Source organism: Macrosteles quadrilineatus, unplaced genomic scaffold, assembly GCF_028750875.1.
Source record: "Macrosteles quadrilineatus isolate MER2022 unplaced genomic scaffold, UCM_ALF_1.0 Scaffold_3__2_contigs__length_128488019, whole genome shotgun sequence".
In the NCBI taxonomy this organism is placed as follows: domain Eukaryota; kingdom Metazoa; phylum Arthropoda; class Insecta; order Hemiptera; family Cicadellidae; genus Macrosteles; species Macrosteles quadrilineatus.
The window spans coordinates 35,759,536-35,774,810 of NW_026542596.1; the positions used below are offsets into that span (position 1 = coordinate 35,759,536).

At 34.7% G+C, this 15,275-nt stretch overlaps 1 protein-coding gene across 2 annotated transcripts; it reads right to left on the reverse strand.

Moving 5' to 3' along the window:
- Positions 1-688: 688 nt before the first annotated feature.
- LOC128990060 (lipopolysaccharide-induced tumor necrosis factor-alpha factor homolog) lies at positions 689-14,911 on the reverse strand. Of its 2 annotated transcripts, none has more exons than XM_054412290.1 (4): positions 14,788-14,911; positions 5,550-5,625; positions 3,754-3,886; positions 689-1,606 (listed from the first exon to the last, which is right to left on the reverse strand). In XM_054412290.1, exons 2-4 carry the CDS (start codon positions 5,623-5,625, stop codon positions 1,504-1,506), a joined length of 312 nt encoding a protein of 103 aa, XP_054268265.1. In that variant the 5' UTR covers positions 14,788-14,911; the 3' UTR covers positions 689-1,503. The 2 variants fall into 2 exon arrangements, with proteins under 2 accessions (XP_054268265.1, XP_054268264.1); XM_054412289.1 differs by having other exon boundaries at positions 5,550-5,631; positions 14,788-14,909.
- Positions 14,912-15,275: the final 364 nt, after the last annotated feature.

Sequence of the window (15,275 nt, forward strand, 5' to 3'; positions counted from 1 at the left end):
GTTAGAAGGTAAAAGCATTGACTTGGATACTCAAGAAGACTTTTCTGAAGCTGGTTTTGATGTGTCTTTCATGTCTGTAATGCGAGAGTGGATTTAAGTCAAATTAATGTTTCTTCGTTACTTTAGGTTATATTTTACAGTGTGCTTATTCTTTGCAGTTCCAGGAGTGTAGCAGAAGTTCATAAATAGATAGGTAGTTGTGTTTGATAGAATAAAAATTAAAGCTATTACATATGACAGTGGCAGTCAGTAAACTATTTCATTGAGGAGAAGAGCATTATGTGAGCTTTTTAACACTGTAATGACCTTGGGGAACGAGCTCCTCTAGTGGTAGAGTAGGGTTAATTAGAAACTAAAGTAGTTTTAATTTTACTGAGGTCTGTTATTCTGTATGTGAGTGTTTTTAGGATGATCAAAAGTATCCTTCATAACTTGTATTGATTGAAAGTGATTTTCCGGTACTTGATCCAATTATTCCCTTCCTCGGCTTTGCCTCGCACATGAAATTTTCTGTTCAACTTTGCCTCACACATGAAACTTGAGCACGCACTGGAAACTTCAACATTTTGTATTTAAGATTAAATTAGTAGATACTATCTACTCTAGTCTCTTTATATATCTACTCTTTTAATTTATGGTACTAGTAATGAAGTATACAATTTAGTCAAAAATAGGAAATAAACAGAAAAAGGATAGATAATGTGATTTATTTTTCATGGATACAAAAAATAACAATACTGTAATAGCACTTACGGAATGATCAACAACATTTCATGCAAGAGTCTAACAACTTAACATTACAAACTGTAAGTAAAAATATTAATTCATTCTTTGATTGAGGCTTACATATCACAATATGTCATTGTCAAAATACATTGTTTAATTGTTCCACAGTACTAAAGGTGGCTTATTTTCACCCTTAGATTACTGTCAATGATTACATATTCATAAATTACTACAGTTTTTTTAGTAATTTCATTCTTTTTTTTAAGTACATGAACGACTTTTATAATTCAATCAATTGTAAGTATAAGAGCTACCGTAAAATGGTAACATCAACATGCATCAAATCAATAAATGCTTATCAAAATAATTAGTGTTTAAGTAAAACCATTGAAAAACTTCATTGCAGCTCTAAAATCATGCAATGGTTTGAATGTTTGTTACCGTATATCAATTAAATGAAATATTGACTAGAAAACTAAATTTGTACCTTTTTTACAGTTTTAGGGGCTTTTTATCCATATTTTAAGTTTCATAGTTCTTGATGCAGAGTACAAGAGAACATTAAACTTTTACCCTAATTATCTCAATGAACTTAATGTTGACACATACTGTTATACTGTTATAAACAGTATGTAAACGCTGAGTATACATTCAATAACCTTAGAAAATGGTTACTTCTAGCTGAAGGTAAGTTGAACACGTAGCAAATTGGCATGAATACACTTGCCCAGTGAAATATGAATACAATATGATAATGTGTCAATGTTGGCTCCACTGCTAATTGTCGTAGGATCCGAGGAAGGCTCCGCAACTTGGACAGTAGTGGTTGGTAGCCTTGCAAGTGTCTGTACAGTAGGGGATGATTGCACACGGGCAGAATCTGCAACAAGTGAAAATAAAAATTACAACTGTTTTAGTGTTCCTTGGCTAAGTCATAATTTTTGTGGAAGAGTGTAATGTTATGCCATAGAGAAGTACGGTACAAAGGAAACATGCTTATGGGACAAACGTGAGCGTGTATGTTGTGCCGGAATTATACTTGTGACGAACAAGGAAGAGCCCAAGAGGCGAGCACTGTGCGGAAATTCCTATCATACAGGACACAGAGTCTTCCTCCGCCATGAGCGTTGTAGTACATGATAGGGTGGGGGTGGTGTTTGGGTTTGCCCTAGACACCAACAACTAGTGCTAGACACCACTAAATTTAAATTAAGTTAAATTTTTCCTATGTACCTTACTTGTTTATGGTTATGCCAAACAGTATTTGCAAATGTGCCAAAGCACAGTAAATAATAGAGTACAAAAATTTCAGTCACAAGAAGTTTTTGATAGACAAAAAACTCTAAAAAAAACTATTAATTTTTAGAAAAATCTTTGTACATTTTCACCCCAAATTATGAGAGTTGTCCTAAACTGAGGTATCCAATGAGCTCAAGTCGCAGCCAAAAGAGATAGATCAAATTTAAAATCAGTGTCATGTTCTTTACTTTCCTGTATATTCTACCAACCCGATTTATTTATTTATTTCATACGGCCTACACAGTTTTTACAAATATCGTCATACAAATCCAAGATGGCCTATATCTACAATAACATTAGTTCCGATTCAAACTCCTATGCGATTATTCGTCTCGTATAGTAATGCATAACAATGAACAGGAAAATCTCAATGTATGAATTTTGTTATTGTAATGTATGTTACTGTATATAGTAATAACAATATAATAATAATACTACTTATAATATACTTCTATAATCATAGTGGCTGTGACCGCTAAGTGCCTTGTGCAGAATCGCTCTCTCCCCTTCTCTCGAAAATGGCTTCCGATGTAAAAACGTGTTGAAATTACTTACTTACTTACTGCTGTGGCCACTGGTACCCTAGATGGTACTTGGCCTCCCCAACACACTGCCTCCATAGGCCTCTGCTTCTTGACTCTTTCGTTGAAATTACAGAAAATAAAGTGAATTCTATTAACTAAATGAAATCCTTATCATTGCTACCTCGTCGTCCAAGATAGTATAGTTATGTTAAAATATATCTTTATGGTCTAAATGTGACAACCAGTATTAAAATCCATTGCCAGTGTGACAGGTTGCTGAATGAAACTACAAAATTCGCAACGAATAAATAATTTATTATAATAAAAATAGTGTAGCCTCGACTTGCTGAATGAACAAATAATTTATAAACACAAAGTACTAGCTGGTGAGAAAGAGAAAATACAATTCCGAATTAAGTTAAGTTATAGATTACAATGCTAAAGATGAAGATTGTCATGATTAATTTTATTTTAGAAAAGGGGGGACATAGCCTCCCTATGGGGAGAGGCAACGCGCAAATTTAGGCGACCGATCAAAACGAATTTAGAATTTAGACTAACTTCAACTGAGTGTTCTCCGTCCGTAGCCAAGTTGGCCGTGGAGGGACACCGGCCAATCAACGTTGCGGTTATGACTTGTGATGTCAGTTCAACACTGGATAGTGCTGCTGCCTAACGATCACTCAGGGCGTTAGACAAACTGTAGTTGCGCAGTTACTGAGTTCAGCGAGGGATTTGCTGAGCCGAGCTCAGCAGATCATTCCAGCCATGTATGTGACACTTCTGGGAACGTTGGCCTGGCCTAGTGGCCTGGCGTTGAGTCATGGTCCCCGTAATATTCCATGGTGAGGCAACTGGGCTGACGCAGAAGTTTGGAGGTTAAAACAGTTCAATATTACAGACTCTCCTTTTGTATTTGAAATACCGGTAAAGCAAAGCTTTTGTGACAGTATTGATAGGGTTTCTTGAGGGTATAGCAAAAACCTCCCCAGCTGATATGTAACGGGTCTGGGAATTTTTGGGGCCGTCACACCAGTAAAAGTATTAATGAATGTAGATAAGTGGATGTAAAAATGTACATAAGTGGCTTAGGGGGTTCTTCTAACCGGGATTTGAACTTAGTACTAATTCATCCCAACAATGTTTTTTAGAAAAAGTTCACAGTATAGTACCTATTTGATTAACTGTGTATTTGGATACTTACACAAGGCACAATATAAGAGCGAAGAGATGTGTTTTTGTAGTGGCTTCTTTCTCCACACGGGACGAGACAGTTGCATGGCACGAAGGGCAAGTCACCGTGCCACTCTGGGGTCCCATAGGCATCACCATGACAGCTAAAACATGTACAATTCACATTCAAAATCATTGTCTTTAACCCTTTGACTGCAGTACAGGGTCTTTTTAATCACTTAATTCCATGTGACTTTGATTTTTGACATTTCTGATGGACTAAGTGGACACAAATACAGTAAAACTGATACAATGCAGGGAAGTGTTCAATATATTATGCGCAAGTCAATACAATCCATCCATACTTTCCACATTTTATTGTTGTTTTTGGTTGTTTGTAGAACCTTATCAAGTTAGATGAAAGCAATCTTTCATGATAGGTGAATAAAGTTAACTACCAACAATGCCCAGAAGTGAATACTAAAGTAGAATTAGATAGTTTCTATACTGCTGAAAAAACAGCTGTTTTCAATACGGTATGCATTAATTGTGGGTCTAAGCAAGGCCCCCACTGGTCTAAGTAGCTCTTTTCTTCCTAGGGAGTAAAATCTTTTTTAAGCTGGGTTTTCCTAGGCGCGGAAGCGGAGAGAGGAACGCCGAGAGAGGAAAAAAGATTAACATGGTGTTCCGCTCCGCTTCTAGGAAAACAGTAACATTAAATTACCTAATACAAGTGAAATCCGCTCTCCACTTCTGCGCCTAGGAAAACCCGGCTTAACTCCCTAGACAATAAAGATCTATTTTACTCCCTAGAGAGTAAATACCCCCGCCGCAGCAAACCTGCAGACTAAGCGAATTTCCATTTGACTGATTGGATTTACACTGAAATGTCTACTTACAAATATAACATTTATTCTTGATTTAAATAGAATTAGTTTAACAAGTACTTAGGTTTGCTGCATCAGGGAGGGTAAAACAGTTTTTTTTTTTGTAAAATGTGAATAGTTAGTAAGAAATAAAAACATTTTCCAAATTTGATCAAGATATGTTCACAAACAAGCAAACTACAACAGTTTACTTATTCTCCATAAGAATAACATGGGAATTTTAAATTTACAATTTATTGGAATTTTCTCCATAACCATTAGGCGCATAATAACGCTTCAATATACTAAATTATTTGTTTTTTTAAGCTCTACAAAATGGTTTGGAAAGAAATTGCTAAATTTTATGTTTTTTGGGTCAAAAATGGGAAAAACCTATTTTTACCCCATAAAACCCCCCGTAAACCCCCGTTCCCATGGTCCGATCATGCTGGATCGCGAACTCGTTCGAATAAACGTACGTTTACACGTTTGTACCAAATTTCATCAAAATCGGATCATTTTTGTTCGAGTTATCGTGCTGACGGACACATATATATATATATATATATATATATATAAATATATATATATATATATATGAATTTGAACGGATGGTGTTTTTGGCCTCTAGGGACCTCAAAACGAAAAAAAAAATCGGTCCCGCGTCCAGGTCTTACCATGAGTACTACGGTAATAGCTTATTCCCTATATGGGAAATTCGCTAAAATCAGCTGGAGTTGAGAACTCCAATAGGTAGTACTTTATAACTTAAATTTTGTAAATAAGTGACTTCCAATTCATACTCTATTTCACCACAACCATTCGTAAGAAGATTGTCCATTCACCAACTTAACATGTTTTGTAAGTAATGCTAACAAAAAAATACTGGTGAAACCAACTAAAGTATACCGTAAAATTATGGAAAACAAGCAAAATATAACTGTGCAAGCAGAATACATACTTGGTTGAGTGGAGTACACAATATTTGTCCCTTGTGGGCTGAAACCATAGGGAGGAGGTGCGTTTTTGTTTGCCATCTTTCTGAACATGCACAATCAATTGGTTAACATTAAACATGCATAAGTACTATTACATCACCAAAACCTGTAGCATGTTAATGCACAAATAATTAAAAATGATACAACAACCCAGAATATCAGGTTTACAACACGTACAAGTGCTTGTTTAATATTTAAATACTGATACAGTATTCTTAACAAACTTTCTAATGATGGCACTTATTATATTCTGATACAACCAATGGTAGTACTGTACAAGAAAACTTGCACTAAATATTGATGGAATGTTTTTTTTTGTTATGATAAATATTTGTTCTTCCTTATAACTTTTAAGCTTTTGTGAAATGGAACCACCTGAAGGTACTGAACTATGTTCTAAGATGCAATAATATTTCATCAACATCAAGGTTTAAATCTAACCAATCACGACTAAAATATGGTGTATGTATATTTAAAATATGGCTGAACTTTACACATTTTAACATTTAATTAACTTAAAATATGTTTACATAGACAACAAACTTATTTTGTTAATTAATTTTCTATAGAAATAAAGTCCCAGGAACCAAAATATACTTTATTATTCAGGGAAATATTCATTATATCTCATGAAGGACTTTTTAAATGGTTTATAATAATTATCCATTTCTTATAAAGAGGCAACACCTCTTAACAAATCCATAGCTATTTTTTTAATAGTATAAAGTATAATTAAGTTCTAAAATGCGTTTCTTTATAATGTGTGATATTTATTAGATTAACTACATTTTAACCCCATAGGGTCATTCACTAGTAGAAAGTAGGTCAGACAAACAATGATGGTTGTTTGGCCTTGGTGAGGCAACAGCCCTGATCACATTTTTACTACTAACTAGCATAGATAAAAAGGAGTGCTGCAGCCGAGGCATCAAAGTGAGGCGGGGACATTAAAACTGACATTAGGGGTTTTAACTAATTTTATGTTGCATTTTTAATGAAGATAATTTGTTTAACTAAATCTGGAAAGGTGAATATATTGTTCCAAGATAAGTGAAGAATCAAAGGATGAGTGATTGAATGTCAGAAGCCTTATACCGGTACTGAACAAATCAGCTGATTCTAGTCGAAATCAGCTGATCCGAATCCGAACTTAGTCAGAATTACTTTAATTTGTAATAGTGTAAACATTTTCATTTTATAACTAAGAAATGATGTCCAGACTAAGAAATTTACATCTCATTTTTTTTAATGCAAAAACGACCATTCAATCATGACACTCAATGTACATTTTATTTATTGTTCATCAGTAATGTGTAATCAAAGGACAAGTTTAAGAAAATACAGGGTTTAAAATAGTTTTGTTAAACTACAGTTCACAAAAAATGCTGTTATCTGCACTTCAAATTGGAATAAATAATTAACAAAATGATGATAGTCCTAAATTTACTTTGTACACAGGGGAGCAGTATTTTGTATAGTACACATTGTTGTAGACGACAAATGGCAGACACAGATGGCCGTGCCGGAAGTGACGTAAGCACAAATGGTCAAATTAAACTGCGAAGGCGTGACAGAAATCAGCAACCATGTGTGGTGGAATAAATACAACAGTTGCATGAAAGAAAGACGCTTGGGTAGCGTCTGGGAGGGACGGGTTCGGTCCCCAGCGTGTCCACGAACATGTATGTGTTCTGTGTTTGTTCTTAGAATGATTATAAAAATTCAACAGTGTTAAAACAAAAATAAAAGGTTTTTTGTTCAAAAACTTTATGAACATGTAGTATATGTACCTTTTTATATTTGACAGTACCAGTAATAACATAAATTAGGTATTGCTGTTTATAAACCTATATACTTTGAAGGCAAATTATAGATTTTATACATACAAGTAGCAATATATGAACATGTATACAGCGTTCAGGAGCACTTCCATATTGCTAAGGTTAAAAAAATAAAGTACTGTGATAGTTATGCTAAATTATGAGGTATAATTTTATTCGGTTTCCAGAACTGGATCACATATCTCTGGTACTACGAACACAACTTGTAATTGTAACTAACTTGTAATCTCTTCGCCACTTTCCAACGAAATTGCTAAATTTATTGAGAACTCGATGACTCACTAAAATGGTTTGCTTCTTGATGTAGCATTGAATACTTAATGTTTATTTAAATAACGCGAAAAAGGCACATTGGTGTCAAACGACGAATCTAAGCCTTGAGTTTTATTTCTCTATGGTCCGCAGACAGCACAATTTTTATTTCAGCTTCCCAGCCAATATCCAGTGCCGCCTAGATAATTTTGGCTTAGGCCAGTGACGTAATCACTTGGAACGTGTCACGAGATCAAGGTCTTAGTGGTAGTTTGAGTTTGGAAGGTTTCGTCATCATCTGCTATGTATTCTCTGCAACTCTCGTGCTTTTTACAAGCATTCATTAAGTTTAAAACTAAAACCCTACTTAATAGTAGTTTTACTCAACATTGAATCAAACATTTTAATTATGATGTTTATTTAGTATTGAGTTTATTTTGAATCAACCTTGAAAAATCAAGACAATTTTCAGTTTAGATTTATCGTTTTTTTTATTTTGACATTTTAACAATGACTGTTTCAAGGAGTTGTAGTTGCAATTGCAATATTACTGTTTCCTAAGTAACTCTCCCAAGTCTTCAGAATATTTTTTTAGCTTTCTGAAGTAAAAGAAAAACAGCTTCTTACGGTAGACTAAGTGCTATATGTATTTATTGTTCTTGATAGCGATAGCTAATTATCAACTATCTACAGTTTACTATAATTATGACATATAGACATACGATAGTAATCTGAAAGAGTAAATAACTGCTCATCAAAAACTAAAAAGTCTTTGCTCATTATATTTCATTTATATTCAACAATCAATTTGTGTTTAACTATTCGCCCAGGGATTTGAATCAACGATATTACAAAAATATTCACTGACAATCTTGTTTGTAAACCATTATTGTTAATGACGTTTCGTCAGCAGCAAACAATACTAAATGTCGTTCGTCTCAAATAATACAAACCCTTTTTAGCGAATTTCCCTACTACATTACCGTAGGTGGCACGGTAAGACCTAGGCCCGGGACCGATTTATTTTTTTAATTTTGATTTCCCTAGAGGCCATAAAAACACCATTAGTTAAAATTTGTATACATGTATGTATATATTACACTAATCTATTATATTTTACTAAAACGTGTTTTTTACCCTCCCTATAGCAGCAAACCTAGGTACACTCATTAAACCTAATGTTATTTTTTTATTTAAGTGAAAATCAAATCAGGCAATTGGAAATGCGCTTAGTCTGCAGGTTTGCTGCAGCGGGGGTATTTTATTCATTGTTCGTCTTTTCGAGTCGGGGCCGTCATTTGAGTTTTGTCGTACGTTACCCGTACATTGGTGGCAAGACGGGTTTATTTAGGTTATGTTTACAAACTACGTCAACGCCACGTGCTTGCATAGAAACACTCGCCAGTCGCGACTATAAAAATAACTCTTTTACAACACACAAACACACACACGCACTTCGATATCAGAAAACTTAACATTGTGATAGAAACACTGAAAGATGTCAACAATAAACAAAACAATCAAATTGATAATGTGTTGTTAGATAATTGTTTTAATTTTAAATCCATACTAAAACGATTAAACACGCCTATAAAATTTTATTAGTGGTTTTGAGGGTTTGTCTAATCTTTATCTCCAGAAGAGAGCACACTTTGTACACTTACCAAAAGGGAGACTACAATCAATTTGGGGAAAGGATCGAAAAAGTAATCAAATAAGTCGATTCGGTCAATTTGATACATTATATTTGTTCACCTTCACCTATGCGTTACTCCATTCAAAGTGCAGTGCCTGTCATTTTATTCGTTTGCCCTGTAAATGTTTGGTATCAATAGACGCCAGAAGTACAGTCGGTTTGATCCTAAAAATTTCAGTACAGTTCACCACACTACGATGTTTTTAGCCGTTTTACAAACGTTTATTGGAGGCCGAAAGCTACGTATTGCTGTCTATGCCAGCTGTCATCGCCATTTGGGGACCGAGCAGGGTTTTACATCCCTAAGGCCGAAAATCAGCTGCCCGCTTACTTTCTTATAACATTAATGCACACAATCAGTATCCATTGCATTGCAATAGACTTGTTTTATTGTCACCGCTGCCTAGCAACTTATTACTACTTGTGCTGGTTCCTCAAATTATTTTTTTCACATAACCTTATTATTGTGGTCAAATAGTGGTATAGTGTGGTGAAAAATAGCGTTCGTACCACGGACCGATATGGTTTAACAGCTCTTGATAGATTTTTATCTGTTCGCCTTTAAACACTAAAATACCTTCTAATTCTAGGCTAAAGAGCACATAATAGAAAACTTTTTTAAAATATGCATATTTCTATTCTGTGATCTCCGACTTAAGACTGCTCGTTCTTAAATGCTTGAATGCACCAAGCGCATTTATTCGTGGAACCCCCCCCCCTTTCATACTCTTATCAGTACTGACAAAGATAGGTGAGCATTGAGCAAACATAGAAAATATTTGCTATGAGGTCCCTTAGGTTGAACATTCAATTACAATTTATACTAGCTTCAAATACAGATATTGAAACGAGCAATGGTCAACGTCAGCCTTAACGAAGGTCACAGGTTCGATTCCAAGGGAAGGTGATTTTTCGGATCTTAAAGTAATTGCAATAATGCAATGCCAAGAGAATGTTATAAAATGTGAATTATCATTGAAATAAAAATCGTTAAATAGTAACAAGACCATGATTTTGACCGTTAAAAACTCAAACAGTAGACTAACAAAGGCGGTTAAGCCTTGAAAAAAAGGAGAAACTAATACAATGAATAGTCTATGTGTATTGTATTGTGGCACTCTTGGATATTAAACGTTTGAACGAGTGAAATAAACGCGAGTAATCCGCGACCTCTGGCACAATTGCGGAGAAACACGAAAACGCCAATACACGACACGCGACATCTCAAGTATAACGACGCTAAAACACGACTGCACGAGTGTAACTGGTGGACAATGTTACCTATATACCGTGTGTTTTGGGTATAAACCAAGTCAAATTTATTTATTTTATACTAAGCTATTAATATTTTACTTAAAACCACACTTAATTAGTTTCCTTGTAGCAGCAAACTCGTTAGGCATAATGTTATTTAAATAGATTTAATTGAAAATCAATTCAGACAAATGGAAATTCACTTAGTCGGAAGGTTTGTAGTGGCGGGGGTATTTTAATTAACTACCTTCTGTGCAAAATGTGTTGATCATAATATCTTTTTAAATAGAATTTATTAATTATTATTTATTATTATTATTTATTATTATTTATTGGCTTATTAAAAATCCTTTTTATAGCTTAAGTGAATATATCAACTGCAATTTTGATGTTAAATTTTAATTAAAATAAATTATTATGCTTACGGTACTTGTATTTTATGTAATGTGTCCTATTCCTTTGTAAAAAGGCCAATGGAATATATTATTCTTATTTAAAAACTACAGTATTAAAACAACCAAATTAGATTTTTCATTTTGGTTACTCTTAACACGAATTACTTGTTTACATACAACGGATACAACGATGTTGAAACATTACTCAACTAAACATTTTCAATCGAATTAAGTTAAGTAATTCAAGTTCATGAGTGTTAGTAATAAGTGTTAGTATTAAGTAACTAGTAACATGAGTGTTAGTTAATAATAAGTTAGTGAGTGTTAGTAGTCATGAGTTTATTATTTAAAATATATATTCTAAATGAAGCAGTCATTTGTTATAATTTCTTTTATTACGCTCAAGCTAAAAATAAACCGACTGTAGTCATCCGAGAGTCGTGGTTGAGCGAGTACAGTAATAACGTTTGAGTTATTGTACGATAAAAACACTTATCAGAATCAGCTGATCGATTGTTGTCCAATCAGCTGTTGCTTGGAAACCTGTCAACGCCGAAACTCCGCTTTTAGACACGGCTTAAACATATTTTGTAATTTATTGTTTTAAAGTTGAGTATGAACAAGACTTGGATATTCCATTTTCTTGTTGGTGTTGTATGCAGGTTTAGAATTAAAATGTAGTTGGATTAAGCCGGCAGAGCACGCTGGTGTACATTACTCCAAAAAGGCTATAGTATTTTTTATGTCAACTATATTATAACAAAACACTAATTATGAGTGAACAGATTTTTGAAACTGGATTGTGTAAATAGGATTATTTATTTGTTTATACCCTGTCAATGATTTTCACAAATGATGATACAGCATAGCCTAAAGACAATTTTATTATGCATGTGGATCTGGGTACTTTCGTATTATAGAGACCACACCTAAATTGGTAAAATAAAACCCTTAGGTTATGTTAGGAATATTTAGTTATTTAAAGTTTATTTAAAGTCGACTTAAATCTTATTTGGAAGTCGATTTATCTGTATGGTTGCTATAATACGAAAGTACCTGTATCTGTGATCAGTTAATATCATAAAATTGTAAAACACTACATTATAAACGTAGTCGTTACCATCATTCTTGTGTGGATTGAACTTGTATGGTGATGACATGAGTTTTGTGCAGACAATTGGTGCTGTACAGCGAAATCGTCCGCAGTTGCATGTAAATTGTTTACCAAGTATTTTAATTCTTAGTATTCTACTTGACCGCTTGACGACGACGAAGCTGACTCAGTCATGGTTGTCAACCTACACCGCAGAAATGTAGACGCGTCGACATTCACCGGTGTTATCCAGAAATGGACAGATATAGATTATTATTATCAGACCTGAACGTTACATTACCTTTTGTAAATCTAAAATCATTGACTGTATGTGCTGCAAGTAACTTAGACCGAATCCCACTGAAACCTAAACCCTGTTCCCATGAGGTGGCTGTGTTTTATCTCCTGTCACCACACATAGGTGCATTGATTACTCATTGACTGTATGTGCTGCAAGTAACTTAGACCGAATCCTACTGAAACCTAAACCCTGTTCCCATGAGGTGGCTGTGTTTTATACCTCCTGTAACCACACATAGGTGCATTGATTACACAGTTGGTTGCGTTATCTTGTGTTGACTATTATTATGTGTCTTTAGTGTTCTATTTTTAGGTAGAACTTGCATGGTATCTTTTGCTCTTTCGTTCCATTACCACTACCAGTGGGCGAGCAGTCGTTAGCAAATACTGTATTCAGTGTTATAGTAGGTCAATTTTAAAGTTAGAAAACTACCTATGAAAAGAAGTTTGCTAAAACTAAAAGATAGGCAAATACCTTTATCAAACAAAACTAATTTTAGCTACTTATGTCGGACTTGATAGCGGGCAATAAGGAAATTAAATTCGGAACAACACAAGAACCCTTTAGAATATAGACCGGATTGAGTTAGTGGGTTTTTGTCAAACCGAACTGTGAAAAAGATATCAAACATTGTTGCGGCGCATGATGCTTTCGATGTTGGGGGAAATAGGCCAGAGTAACTCAAACAATTAAATTTTAACAAAAAAAAAAATTAATCCAAACTGAAAATGGATCCGATAAAGTGGACTGTATGAATAAAAATGATTAAATTCATGGTGGAAGGAAAAACAATTAAATTGCTACTACCAATGAACGATTTATTGATTTTCACTCATTTCTCTAAGCTCGAAACAAAACACTATTGAACGTGGGGGGAGCTGATTCTCGTGTCCTATAGTGAATTATGCGACTCAACAGTATACTGCCAATGACACCATTGACAACCCCAAGTCAAGGGTTGAGAGGAGAATTCCTGGGACGGTTCGGGAGGGCTGTTTTTATTGTTGTATTGTTCCTTCGCACAAGGTTGTTTAAAAAGGTTTTGCCCTTGGTCCTTTTATAACTGTTGAAAGAATGTGAAACTCTCTGTTACAAGACAACGCTAAAACTAGACCAAATGCTATTTGAACATGGTACAGTAATAACTTTTCAACAAGATTAATTTTTAGAGATCACGTATACAAAATATGTAGGCCTACAATCATTACTCCGAATAATTTATTTAATCCAATCGTTCAATCTCGGCTCTTGAGTATTTTATTACAAATCCGTGTACAAAACAATTTAAAAACAATCAAATATTAACTCCCAGTTGATAAGTTAAGAGATAATGATTCACATTGAAGTAGACTGTACAGGTGCGCCTAATGGCGTTAGCTGATTAGTCATAACGCCATAAACAGATTAAGAATGCAGTTACCGCCGCCTATGACGTCATTCAGCCGTGACGTTAGTTTGACTGATAATGATAACATCACACCCTGTCTAATCACGTACAACTAATTGAATGACAGGTGAAAACATTCTTTGTAAACGTGTTGCACAATACATAAACGTTTTGTTATTTGCATTTTCTGGTGTAACCCTCGTCATATAGAATGTTTAGGTTAGGTTAATGTAACAGGTCGGTGTTGGTGTAGTATTGGTTAGATCTGGGAGTTATCGCAATTACAACTTGAAATCTCAAACCGCACAAAAATGTGTGTTTCAACTTGTATTTGACAAGACAGTCAGTGGTCATTGACGACCGACCGGAAGGGACTGACAATTAACGCTCCGAAACCGTAGAGATAAGAAGATATCATGGACACATTGATGTATTGCCGCTTTTCAGAAGATAGTTTTAGAACAAATGAGCTAAACGTTGACAAGTGGTCCTAGCTGGAAGAACTGTGTTGTTAAAGACAAGGATAAGTAAAATGTGACACCGTTGTACAATTTACTTTCAACATTAAGTTTGGAAACAAAACATGAAAGAAATACTCAATCATAACATTAAACACTACAAACCATTATCTTAAAATACCTACATCTTAGGATTCGCCAAACTAAATACTTTTTGGTGTACTATCTTAATAGAATTCGTTTTTACTATCTTACAACTAGAAGTGAAATTGGGATTTTTACATTGCAATCCCAACACAAAAATAACAGTCAGATCGGTGAGATTTAACTATATTTTTTGTCGATCAACATGTTGCTCTTTCAACACAATCCATGCATGTAATTTTAGGACTATATTAGGCATAATATTATTAAGTTTAGTAACATGAGTTAGCGCAAAACAAGCCAATTGGGTACTTGAAGTCCCTTAAAACGTTTTTAAAGGTTTTATAGCTAAAATGTTATGATAAAGCCTGTCTCATTACCTGTTATCGACAATGTCTGGATCCGTTCACTACGACCTACTACACTACCACTGACGGACTGTGGGCACTAGGCACTAGCACAGTTTTCTGTGACACTAGGCAGCACTGTGCTCTCGCTCTGTAGTAGGACTTGTTTAGGTACACTAGGTACAGTTGGTTCGCTGTTTGGTTGGGCGTTGGGCGGAAGGTGGGGCACATCCCCTCCATAGTGTTTGGGTCTTTTTACGTGATTTGAAACTAAACCAAAGATTTCCTCATATCTACATCAACTATACCAGGAAATAACCTGTTTTGTTTAACAGTTTAGGTAGTCACTGAGTTGCTTTAGAATTTAGATTAGTATTTTGGATTTGGTTTAAAACTGCGCACAGAAAACACGACTATCTCAGCAACCCTGCTAAGGCGCCCCTTAGCATGTAATGTAAGAAGGGAATTTTTTTGCTAACTGAAATAATTTTTAAAATGTTTTCCTATATTAAGGTCCCCCG